General features: G+C 54.4%; 1 protein-coding gene across 1 annotated transcript; it reads left to right on the top strand.

Moving 5' to 3' along the window:
* Positions 1 to 706: 706 nt before the first annotated feature.
* Positions 707 to 10,407, top strand: cyp17a2 (cytochrome P450, family 17, subfamily A, polypeptide 2; the record flags this gene model as incomplete). The annotated part of the gene is made up of 10 exons (XM_079580640.1): positions 707 to 874; positions 1,564 to 1,700; positions 2,018 to 2,138; positions 5,266 to 5,401; positions 5,671 to 5,900; positions 5,986 to 6,072; positions 8,020 to 8,220; positions 8,277 to 8,446; positions 9,985 to 10,088; positions 10,158 to 10,407. The coding sequence occupies 10 exons, from the start codon at positions 707 to 709 to the stop codon at positions 10,403 to 10,405; spliced, it is 1,602 nt and encodes a 533-aa protein (XP_079436766.1). The 3' UTR covers positions 10,406 to 10,407.
* Positions 10,408 to 13,001: the final 2,594 nt, after the last annotated feature.

Here is a 13,001-nt window from a genome sequence, read left to right on the forward strand (position 1 = left end):
TAAAAAACACACTATCAAAAGTACTTCAACAGGTATTTGATCCCTTATCTGCATAATAATATTTCTCAAAATAATATTGGGGGCCGGAAGTTCTGTGCTGGAGGGCCGGTTTTGGCCCTCCAGCACAGTTTATGTGTCCCTAAAATGGACACATAAACAACTGGGGACCCCCATTGTATAAAGTTATTGCCTCTTACGCCACTTTATGGAAGAAAAACATGTTATAATCAAGTTAATATGAATCTAAACTGTTGAATAATTGAAGGGATTTCATTAATTATCTGCTGGTTTACGCTAAACAAGGCACTAAAAACAGCAGCATTTTTCTTTCTTTCTTTGTTTCATGTTGAAATCCTTTGGGGACCCCACCCTGAGGGGTCCCCCACTTTGGGAACCACTGCTATAGTGCATGTTCAAAAACAGCATGTGTCGTTGGTATCGGTATCGGTATCGGTGTCTCGTATCGGGATCGCGTTTCCCTCTCCGCTGCTGCAGAGCCTCGTTCGCCTCCAGATCCGGGACTTTAACTTGAGTTTATTATTTTATTTTTTTACAGAACCGTGTTTATCTGTGAGTGGACCAGCGTCGGCAAAGGAACCGCCCACTTTAGCATAAATATAAAATAAACGACTTTAGACGAGCTCCACGAACGGCTCCGAAGCCAAACGAGGGAATCGCAGTTTGAAGAGTTTCTCCACAGATTATGATGTTTTACAAACACGACGGGGACGGAAGGATTTCCCTGATCCACGGTGTGAGGGTGTCGGTGATGATGGTGGCGTTGTCAGTGACGATGACGTTGTCGGTGGCGTTGTCGGTGACGATGGCGTCGTCGGTTGCGGAGCCGGCGCTGGTCGTGTTGCGTTTAAAGAGTGTGTGAAACTAAACCAGCCTCGTAACAAAGTGTGACGATATAACAATAAAAAGACAAAAACTGGGGGAAAGTTTGACTCGTTTCTTTCTTTAATCCAGGTGAAGGACGTGTGTGTGTGTGTGTGTGTGTGTGTGTGTGTGTGTGTGTGTGTGTTCTTGTGTGTGTGTGTGTGTGTGTGTGTGATTTCACTGACGTCAGACTGAACTAAAACAGTTTGCGTTTGGTCCTTGGTCCGAGGTTTATTTGTCCAAATTCTGATAACGGGAAGGTCATCTCTACATCCCCCTGACCTCTGGGCCCGCCCCCCCCTCTCCTCTCTCTCTCCTCCCCTCTCTCTCTCTCTCCCCCCGTCTCTCCCCCTCTCCCTCCTCTCTCTCTCTCCTCCCCTCCCTCACCCCCCTCTCCTTTAAACCCCCTCCTCCCTCCCTCTCTCCCTCCTCTCTCCCCCTCTCCCTCCTCTCTCTCTCTCCTCCCTCTCCTTTAAACCCCCTCCTCCCCCTCTCTCTCCTCCCCTCTCTCTCCTCCCTCTCCTTTAAACCCCCTCCTCCCTCTCTCTCCTCACTCTGACCATGTCCACTCGTCTGCTCTCATCTCTCTCCTCTCTCCTGCCTCCCCTCTCCTCCCCCTCTCTCCCCCTCTCCCTCCTCTCCCTCCTCTCTCTCCTGGTCTTCGTCCTCCTCCTGTGGAAGTGCAGCAGTGGTGGTGGTGGTTCCTCCAGAGCCGGGGGGGTGCCCGCTCTGCCGAGTATCCCCGTCTTGGGCAGCCTCCCCTGGGTCGGCGCCGCGGGGCTGCCCCCTCACCTGCTCTTCACACGGATCTCCAAACGGTACGCGGGTTCAATTCCCAAACATTTTTATTACATATGTTTGTGTTTAATTATGCGAGTTTTTATGAACCCGGATGAAAGTGGTTCCCTGTGATCATGGATTATTATTATTATTATTATATGAGCAGATTCTGAGTTTTTCACACTTATTTATTCTCCTCATTATTTATAAAAAGCACTTTATAAAATGCTTGGGTAAAAGTGACTCCCTGGCCTGACGGGGACGGGGCCGACCTTGGTCCGAGGCCCTGGAGCTCGGACTTTGGGCCTTGGCCGTGGGAGGAAGGGCATCTGACGTGTTTCCCGCTGTGCTGCAGGCTGGGGCCCCTGTTCTCCATGCAGCTGGGGCCCCACTTCACTCTGGTGGTGAACAGCTACAACCTGGCCAAGGAGGTGCTCCTGACGAGGGGGCGGGACTTCGCCGGACGCCCAAAAATGGTACTTCCTGTTATGCAGTACGCGCTAGGCAGTACACACTAGGCAGTACACATTAGGCAGTACACACTAGGCAGTACACACTAGGCAGTACTCACTAGGCAGGACGCACTCGGCAGTACGCACTAGGCAGTACACACTAGGCAGTACACACTAGGCAGTACACACTAGGCAGTACGCACTAGGCAGTACACACTAGACAGTACGCACTCGGCAGTACACACTAGGCAGTTCACACTAGGCAGTACGCACTAGGCAGTACACACTAGGCAGTACACACTAGGCAGTACACACTAGGCAGTACACAATAGGTAGTACGCACAAGGCAGTACGCACTAGGCAGTACACACTAGGCAGTTCACACTAGGCAGTACGCACTAGGCAGTACACACTAGGCAGTACACACTAGGCAGTACACACTAGGCAGTACACACTAGGCAGTACGCACTAGGCAGTACACAGTAGGCAGTACGCACTAGGCAGTACACACTAGGCAGTACACACTAGGCAGTACGCACTCGGCATTACGCACTCGGCAGTACGCACTAGGCAGTACACACTAGGCAGTACACACTAGGCAGTACGCACTAGGCAGTACACAGTAGGCAGTACGCACTAGGCAGTACACACTAGGCAGTACACACTAGGCAGTACGCACTCGGCATTACGCACTCGGCAGTACGCACTAGGCAGTACGCACTAGGCAGTACGCACTGGGCAGTACTCACTAGGCAGTACACACTAGGCAGTACGCACTAGGCAGTACACACTAGGCAGTACGCACTAGGCAGTACACACTAGGCAGTACACACTAGGCAGTACGCACTAGGCAGTACACACTAGGCAGTACGCACTAGGCAGTACTCACTAGGCAGTACTCACTAGGCAGTACGCACTAGGCAGTACTCACTAGGCAGTATGCACTAGGCAGTACGCACTGGGCAGTACTCACTAGGCAGTACTCACTAGGCAGTACACACTAGGCAGTACGCACTGGGCAGTACTCACTAAGACGTACGCACTAGGCAGTACGCACTAGGCAGTACACACTAGGCAGTACGCACTAGGCAGTACGCACTAGGCAGTACACAATAGGCAGTACTCACTGGGCAGTATGCACTAGGCAGTACACACTAGGCAGTACGCACTCGGCAGTATGCACTAGGCAGTACACACTAGGCAGTACGCACTAGGCAGTACACACTAGGCAGTACGCACTAGGCAGTACGCACTAGGCAGTACACACTAGGCAGTACGCACTCGGCAGTATGCACTAGGCAGTACACACTAGGCAGTACACACTCGGCAGTACACACTAGGCAGTACACACTAGGCAGTACTCACTAGGCAGTACTCACTAAGACGTACTCACTAGGCAGTACACACTAGGCAGTACGCACTAGGCAGTACACACTAGGCAGTACACAATAGGCAGTACACGCTAGGCAGTACGCACTAGGCAGTACTCACTAGGCAGTACTCACTAGGCAGTACACAATAGGCAGTACACACTCGGCAGTACTCACTAAGACGTACGCACTAGGCAGTACGCACTAGGCAGTACACACTAGGCAGTACGCACTAGGCAGTACGCACTAGGCAGTACACAATAGGCAGTACTCACTGGGCAGTATGCACTAGGCAGTACGCACTCGGCAGTATGCACTAGGCAGTACGCACTAGGCAGTACGCACTAGGCAGTACGCACTAGGCAGTACTCACTAGGCAGTACACAATAGGCAGTACACACTCGGCAGTACTCACTATGCAGTACACACTAGGCAGTACACACTCGGCAGTACACACTAGGCAGTACGCACTAGGCAGTACGCACTGGGCAGTACTCACTAAGACGTACTCACTAGGCAGTACACACTAGGCAGTACACACTCGGCAGTACACACTCGGCAGTACACACTAGGCAGTACACACTAGGCAGTACTCACTAAGACGTACGCACTAGGCAATACACACTAGGCAGTACACACTAGGCAGTACACACTAGGCAGTACTCACAAGGCAGTACACACTGGGCAGTACGCACTAGGCAGTACGCACTAGGCAGTACTCACTAGGCAGTACACACTAGGCAGTACACACAAGGCAGTACACACAAGGCAGTACACACTAGGCAGTGCACACTAGGCAGTACACACTAGGCAGTACACACTAGGCAGTACGCACTCGGCAGTACACACTAGGCAGTACACACTAGGCAGTACTCACTAGGCAGTACGCACTAGGCAGTACACACTAGGCAGTACACACTAGGCAGTACGCACTCGGCAGTACGCACTCGGCAGTACGCACTAGGCAGTACGCACTCGGCAGTACACACTAGGCAGTACACACTAGGCAGTACACACTAGGCAGTACGCACAAGGCAGTACACACAAGGCAGTACTCACTAGGCAGTACACACTAGGCAGTACACACTAGGCAGTACACACTAGGCAGTACACACTAGGCAGTACACACTAGGCAGTACACACTAGGCAGTACGGACTAAGACATACGCACTAGGCAGTACGCACTAGGCAGTACACACTAGGCAGTACACACTAGGCAGTACACACTAGGCAGTACACACTAGGCAGTACGCACTAGGCAGTACGCAATAGGCAGTACTCACAAGGCAGTACTCACTAGGCAGTACACACTAGGCAGTACACACTAGGCAGTACGCACAAGGCAGTACTCACTAGGCAGTACACCCTAGGCAGTACACACTAGGCAGTACACCCTAGGCAGTACGCACTAGGCAGTACGCACTAGGCAGTACGCACTAGGCAGTACACACTAGGCAGTACACACTAGGCAGTACACACTAGGCAGTACACACTAGGCAGTACACACTAGGCAGTACGGACTAAGACATACACACTCGGCAGTACACACTAGGCAGTACACACTAGGCAGTACGGACTAAGACATACGCACTAGGCAGTACGCACTAGGCAGTACACACTAGGCAGTACACACTAGGCAGTACACACAAAGCACTACGCACTAGGCAGTACACACTAGGCAGTACACACTAGGTAGTACGCACACTACGACGTTGTTTCTGCAGACCGGGCTCCTCGTGACGTCACATGGTAAACATCTGGACTGGTCTCTCTCTCCTCAGGTGACCACGGAGCTGCTGACCCGCGGGGGGAAGGACATCGCGTTCTGTGATTACTCCGCTCTCTGGAAGTCTCACCGCCGCCTGGTCCACAGCGCCCTCTCCCTGTTCGGAGAGGGAGGACGCCTGCAGGACATCGGTAACTGTTCCCCGCTCCTCCTTTAAGCTCCTCCTTTAAGCTTCTCCTGGTCCTCGGGAAATGCTAATCAGTGTTGAAAGACCTCATTTTACCCCGACTCTTGAGCAACGCACTCCATTTCACTGCTTTAGACCCACAATAAACAACCTAGAGCAGTGACAAAAGTTATTTACCGTTAGATAGTTGGAAATTGAAATGAGGAGGATTTCCCCCGCTCTCCACTAGAGGCGCTGTCCGTAGATACTTTAAACGAGTGCGTCTCTCCTCAGTCCATGGCTGCGTGGACGACCTGGTGGCGGAGTTGGGGTCCGTTGGGTCGCGGGCGTTCGACCCTGCGGCCGCCGTGACCCGCGCCGTCACCAACGTGGTCTGCACCCTGGTGTTCAGCGCCACCTACGGGCCGCAGGACGCCGAGCTGCACCAGGTGATCCGCTACAACAACGGCATCGTGGAGACCATCGCCAGGGGGGGGCTGGTCGACCTGTTTCCATGGTTACAGGTCAGGACGCAGGGATGTTTTTAGGATTCAGCTCGGTTTAAGGACGGGGGTGAAGATGTTTTGAATCTGTGATGTTTCTGCTCAGCGTTTCCCGAGTGCTTCTCTGAGGAAACTGAAGCAGTGCATCACAGTGAGAGACGGACTCCTGCAGAGCAAACTGGACCAGCACAAGGTACCGCCTTTCTCACATGGTTCTATTAAGTTCTCCAGGGCCAAACCAGTTCTATAAAGTTCTCTAGGGCCAAACCAGTTCTATAAAGTTCTCCAGGGCCAAACCAGTTCTATAAAGTTCTCCAGGGCCAAACCAGTTCTATAAAGTTCTTTAGGGCCAGACCAGTTCTATAAAGTTCTCCAGGGCCAAACCAGTTCTATAAAGTTCTCCAGGACCAAACTAGTCGTATAAAGTTCTCCAATTACTCACATAATGTGGCGGAACTGTTTATTTTAGTTTGTGGAGGCGCCTGATGATGATGATGATGAAGATGTTTGGGTCAGTCTTGAGAACGCCTCTCCCTGCCTCTCTCTCTCTCTCTCTCTCCTCTCTCTCTCCTCTCTCCCTCTCTCCTCTCTCTCCTCTCTCTCCTCTCTCTCCTCTCTCTCCTCTCCCCCCTCTCTCTCCTCTCTCTCTCTCTCCTCCCTCCCTCTCTCTCTCTCTCTCTCTCTCTCCCCCCCTCTCACCTCTCTCTCTCTCTCTCTCTCTCCTCTCCCTCTCTCCCCCCTCCCTCTCTCCTCTCTCTCCCTCTCTCCCCCCTCCCTCTCTCCTCTCTCCCCCCTCTCTCCCTCCCTCTCTCTCTCTTCTCCCTCCTCTCTCTCTCTCCCTCTCTCCTCTCCCTCTCTCTCCCTTGCTCTCTCTCTCTCCTCTCTCTCCTCTCCCCCCTCTCTCTCCCTCCCTCTCTCTCTCCTCTCTCTCTCCTCTCTCTCTCTCCCCCTCCCTCTCACCTCTCTCTCCCCCCTCCCTCTCTCTCTCTCTCTCCCCCTCTCTCCCCCCTCTCTCCCTCCCTCTCTCTCTCTTCTCCCTCCTCTCTCTCTCTCCTCTCCCTCTCTCCTCTCCCTCTCTCTCTCTCTCTCTCTCTCCTCTCTCTCTCTCTCTCCCTCCCTCTCTCTCTCTTCTCCCTCCTCTCTCTCTCTCCCTCTCTCCTCTCCCTCTCTCTCCCTTGCTCTCTCTCTCTCCTCTCCCTCTCTCTCTCCCTCCCTCTCACCTCTCTCTCCCTCTCTCCTCTCCCTCTCTCTCCCTTGCTCTCTCTCTCTCCTCTCCCTCTCTCTCTCTCTCTCTCTCTCCTCTCTCTCTCTCTCTCCCTCCCTCTCTCTCTCTCCCCTCTGCCTCTCTCTCTCCCTCTCTCCTCTCTCCCCCCTCCCTCTCTCCTCGCTCTCCCTCTCTCCCCCTCGCTCTCTCTCTCTCTCCTCTCTCTCTCTCTCTCTCTCTCCTCTCTCTCTCCCCCCTCTCTCTCTCCCTCTCTCTCCCTCTCTCCTCTCTCTCCCCCTCTCTCACTCCCCCTCTCTCTCCCCCCTCTCTCCCCCTCTCTCTCTCTCTCTCTCCCCCCTCTCTCTCTCCCTCTCTCTCCCTCTCTCCTCTCTCTCCCCCTCTCTCACTCCCCCTCTCTCTCCCCCCTCTCTCCCCCTCTCTCTCTCCTCTCTCTCCCCCTCTCTCTCCCCCCTCTCTCTCTCCCCCCTCTCTCCCCCCCTCTCTCTCTCTCTCCCCCCTCTCTCCCCCTCGCTCTCCCTCTCTCTCCCTCTCTCCTCTCTCCCCCCTCCCTCTCTCTCCTCCCTCTCTCTCCCTCTCTCTCCCTCCTCTCTCTCCCTCCCTCTCTCCTCTCTCTCCCTCTCTCCTCTCTCTCTCTCTCTCTCCCTCCTCTCTCTCCTCTCTCTCTCCATCCCTCTCTCCTCTCTCTCCCTCTCTCTCCCTCCTCTCTCTCCCTCCCTCTCTCCTCTCTCTCCCTCTCTCCTCTCTCTCTCTCTCTCTCCCTCCTCTCTCTCCTCTCTCTCTCCATCCCTCTCTCCTCTCTCTCCCTCTCTCTCCCCCCCTCTCTCTCTCCTCCCTCTCTCCTCTCTCCCCCCACCCTCTCTCCCTCTCTCACTCCCCCTCTCTCTCCCCCCTCTCTCCCCCCCCTCTCTCTCTCAGGCCTCTCTGTCTGAAGCCGACCTCGGCGCTGACCCCCGTGACCTGCTGGAGGCGCTGTTGCGAGGTCAGGAGGGGCAGAGGTCAGAGGTCATCTCCGACGACCACGTCCTGATGACGGCGGCGGAAACCTTCGGCGCCGGCGTGGAGACGACCTCCACCACGTTACTGTGGATCATCGCCTACATGCTGCACCACCCGGAGGTCAGAGCCGGCATTACAGCGGCTGTGCCCAAATCTAAACGCTTCCTCTGGTCCAGGTCCAGGCCCGGGCCCAGAGGGAGCTGGAGGAGCAGGTGGGGCTGGAGAGACCGGTGCGGCTCTCGGACCGGACCAGACTGCCCTACGTGGAGGCCGTGATCCAGGAGGGACTGAGGATCCGCCCCGTGAGTCCGGTCCTGATCCCCCACACAGCCATGACCCAGACCAGGTGAGCCCTGACCCGACCCACACCGCCCTGACCTGACCCATACCACCCTGACCAGACCCACACAGCCATGACCCAGACCAGGTGAGCCCTGACCCGACCCACACCACCCTGACCCGACCCACACCGCCCTGACCCGACCCACACCGCCCTGACCCGACCCACACCACCCTGACCCGACCCACACCGCCCTGACCCGACCCACACCGCCCTGACCAGACCCACACGGTCCTGATCCCCCACACAGCCATGACCCAGACCAGGTGAGCCCTGACCCGACCCACACGGCCATGACCCAGACCAGGTGAGCCCTGACCCGACCCACACGGCCATGACCCAGACCAGGTGAGCCCTGACCCAACCCACACCACCCTGACCCAGACCAGGTGAGCCCTGACCCAACCCACACGGCCATGACCCAGACCAGGTGAGCCCTGACCCGACCCACACCACCCTGACCCAGACCAGGTGAGCCCTGACCCAACCCACACCGCCCTGACCAGACCCACACAGTCCTGATCCCCCACACGGCCATGACCCAGACCAGGTGAGACCCACGTGGCCCTGACCCGACCCACACGGCCCTGACCCAGACCAGGTGAGCCCTGACCCGACCCACACGGCCATGACCCAGACCAGGTGAGCCCTGACCCGACCCACACGGCCATGACCCAGACCAGGTGAGCCCTGACCCGACCCATACCACCCTGACCCGACCCACACCACCCTGACACGACCCACACGGCCCTGACACGACCCACACCACCCTGACCCGACCCACACGGCCCTGACCCGACCCACACCGCCCTGACCCGACCCACACCGCCCTGACCCGACCCACACCACCCTGACACGACCCACACCTCAGTCCGGTCCTGATCCCCCACACGGCCATGACCCAAACCAGGTGAGCCCTGACCCGACCCACACCACCCTGACACGACCCACACCTCAACCCGGTCCTGATCCCCCACACAGCCATGACCCAGACCAGGTGAGCCCTGACCCGACCCACACCACCCTGACACGACCCACCCTGACCCGACCCACACCTCAGTCCGGTCCTGATCCCCCACACGGCCATGACCCAGACCAGGTGAGCCCTGACCCGACCCACACCGCCCTGACCCAAACCAGGTGAGACCTGACCCGACCCACACCGCCCTGACCCAAACCAGGTGAGACCTGACCCGACCCACACCGCCCTGACCCAAACCAGGTGAGACCCACGTGGCCCTGACATGACCCACACCGCCCTGAGCTCCACATGTAAGTTAAGCTTCAAAAACTAGCATGGTTAAAACATGACCCGTGTTGTCACAGGGTCGTATCAATTCTTAGAGAAAGACTTTTTGGAGCCGGGTTTAAACAAAGCTACATAAGAATCCTGTTTACAAGTGTCTGTTGGAGCCGCCCCCGGCCACCAGGGGGTGGTATCACAGCACAGCCTGACCCAGCCCACACACCAGGAAGTGACTCCAACATGGCTGTGGCCTCCCTGGTCTTTCATTCATTCACAAATACTGACATGTTTGTTTCAGTCTGGGAGGGCATCCGGTGCAGCCCGGGACGCGGGTCCTGGTCAACATGTGGGCGCTTCAACACGACCCGAGGGACTGGCCCCAGCCGGACCTGTTCAGACCCGGTCAGTCCCTCACACACCAGTCCTGTATGTGATCAGACAGATGTTCCTGTGATTCCCCTTTGTCCCCAGAGCGCTTCCTGGATGGGCGGGGCGGCCGGCTCGCTCCTTCCTGCTTCATGCCGTTTGGGGCGGGGCCTCGCGTGTGCGTGGGCGAGTCATTGGCCCGTCTGGAGCTCTTCCTCATCCTGTCGTCTCTGCTGCAGCGAATCAGCTTCAGCCTCCCGCCCGCAGGCCCCGCCCCCGACCTGCGCGGGCGTCTGGGCGTCGTCCTTCAGCCGCTGCCCTTCCAGGTGGTGGCCACGCCCCGTCGCACCTGACCCGGACCCTGACCTGGACCCGGACCAGGACCAGGACCTGGACCCGGAACCTGACCCTGACCCAGACCGGGACCTGGACCCGGACCAGGACCGGGACCAGGACCTGGACCAGGACCTGGACCAGGACCTGAACCCGGACCAGGACCCGGAACAAGAAATAAAACGGTTTAAAACTCCAGGAGACGTCTGTGTTTTCATTCACAAGGACTAAACCAGGACTAAACCAGGACTAAACCAGGACTAAACCAGGACTAAACCAGGTCTAAACCAGGTCTAAACCAGGACTAAACCAGGACTAAACCAGGACTAAACCAGGACTAAACCAGGACTAAACCAGGTCTAAACCAGGACTAAACCAGGACTAAACCAGGACTAAACCAGGACTAAACCAGGAATAAACCAGGACTAAACCAGGACTAAACCAGGAATAAACCAGGGGTAAACCAGGACTAAACCAGGACTAAACCAGGGCTAAACCAGGACTAAACCAGGACTAAACCAGGACTAAACCAGGACTAAACCAGGACTAAACCAGGACTAAACCAGGGCTAAACCAGGACTAAACCAGGACTAAACCAGGACTAAACCAGGACTAAACCAGGACTAAACCAGGACTAAACCAAGACTAAACCAGGACTAAACCAGGACTAAACCAGGGCTAAACCAGGACTAAACCAGGACTAAACCAGGACTAAACCAGGGCTAAACCAGGTCTAAACCAGGACTAAAACAGGACTAAACCAGGACTAAACCAGGGCTAAACCAGGTCTAAACCAGGACTAAAACAGGACTAAACCAGGACTAAAACAGGACTAAACCAAGACTAAACCAGGACTAAACCAGGACTAAACCAGGACTAAACCAGGACTAAACCAGGACTAAACCAGGACTAAACCAGGAATAAACCAGGACTAAACCAGGACTAAACCAGGACTAAACCAGGACTAAACCAGGACTAAACCAGGACTAAACCAGGACTAAACCAGGGCTAAAGCAGGACTAAACAAGGACTAAACCAGGACTAAACCAGGTCTAAACCAGGACTAAACCAGGACTAAACCAGGACTAAAACAGGACTAAACCAGGGCTAAACCAGGACTAAACCAGGGCTAAAGCAGGACTAAACAAGGACTAAAACAGGACTAAACCAGGACTAAACCAGGGCTAAACCAGGACTAAACCAGGACTAAAACAGGACTAAACCAAGACTAAACCAGGACTAAACCAGGACTAAACCAGGACTAAACCAGGACTAAACCAGGACTAAACCAGGACTAAACCAGGAATAAACCAGGACTAAACCAGGACTAAACCAGGAATAAACCAGGGGTAAACCAGGACTAAACCAGGACTAAACCAGGGCTAAACCAGGACTAAACCAGGAATAAACCAGGACTAAACCAGGACTAAACCAGGACTAAACCAGGACTAAACCAGGAATAAACCAGGGGTAAACCAGGGCTAAACCAGGACTAAACCAGGACTAAACCAGGACTAAACCAGGTCTAAACCAGGACTAAACCATGACTAAACCAGGACTAAACCAGGACTAAACCAGGTCTAAACCAGGACTAAACCATGACTAAAGCAGGACTAAACCAGGACTAAAGCAGGACTAAACCAGGACTAAACCAGGTCTAAACCAGGACTAAACCATGACTAAACCAGGACTAAACCAGGACTAAACCAGGACTAAACCAGGACTAAACCAGGACTAAACCAGGACTAAACCAGGGCTAAACCAGGACTAAACCAGGGCTAAAGCAGGACTAAACAAGGACTAAACCAGGACTAAACCAGGTCTAAACCAGGACTAAACCAGGGCTAAACCAGGACTAAACCAGGGCTAAACCAGGACTAAACCAGGACTAAACAAGGACTAAACCAGGACTAAACCAGGACTAAACCAGGTCTAAACCAGGACTAAACCAGGACTAAAGCAGGTCTAAACCAGGACTAAACCAGGACTAAACCAGGACTAAACCAGGACTAAACCAGGACTAAACCAGGACTAAACCAGGACTAAAGCGGGTCTAAACAAGGTCTAAACCAGGACTAAACCAGGTCTAAACCAGGACTAAACCAGGACTAAACCAGGACTAAACAGGACTAAACCAGGACTAAACCAGATCTAAACCAGGACTAAACCAGGACTAAACCAGATCTAAACCAGGACTAAACCAGGACTAAACCAGGGCTAAACCAGGACTAAACCAGGACTAAACCAGGACTAAACCAGGACTAAAGCAGGTCTAAACCAGGACTAAACCAGGACTAAACCAGGACTAAACCAGGACTAAACCAGGACTAAACCAGATCTAAACCAGGTCTAAACCAGGACTAAACCAGGACTAAACCAGGACTAAACCAGGACTAAACCAGGACTAAACCAGGACTAAACCAGGTCAAAACCAGGACTAAACCAGGACTAAAGCGGGTCTAAACAAGGTCTAAACCAGGACTAAACCAGGTCTAAACCAGGACTAAACCAGGACTAAACCAGGACTAAACCAGGACTAAACCAGGACTAAACCAGGACTAAACCAGGGCTAAACCAGGACTAAACCAGGACTAAACAAGAACTAAACCACGACTA

This window comes from Gobius niger (assembly GCF_951799975.1).
Source record: "Gobius niger genome assembly, chromosome: 21".
In the NCBI taxonomy this organism is placed as follows: Eukaryota; Metazoa; Chordata; class Actinopteri; order Gobiiformes; family Gobiidae; genus Gobius; species Gobius niger.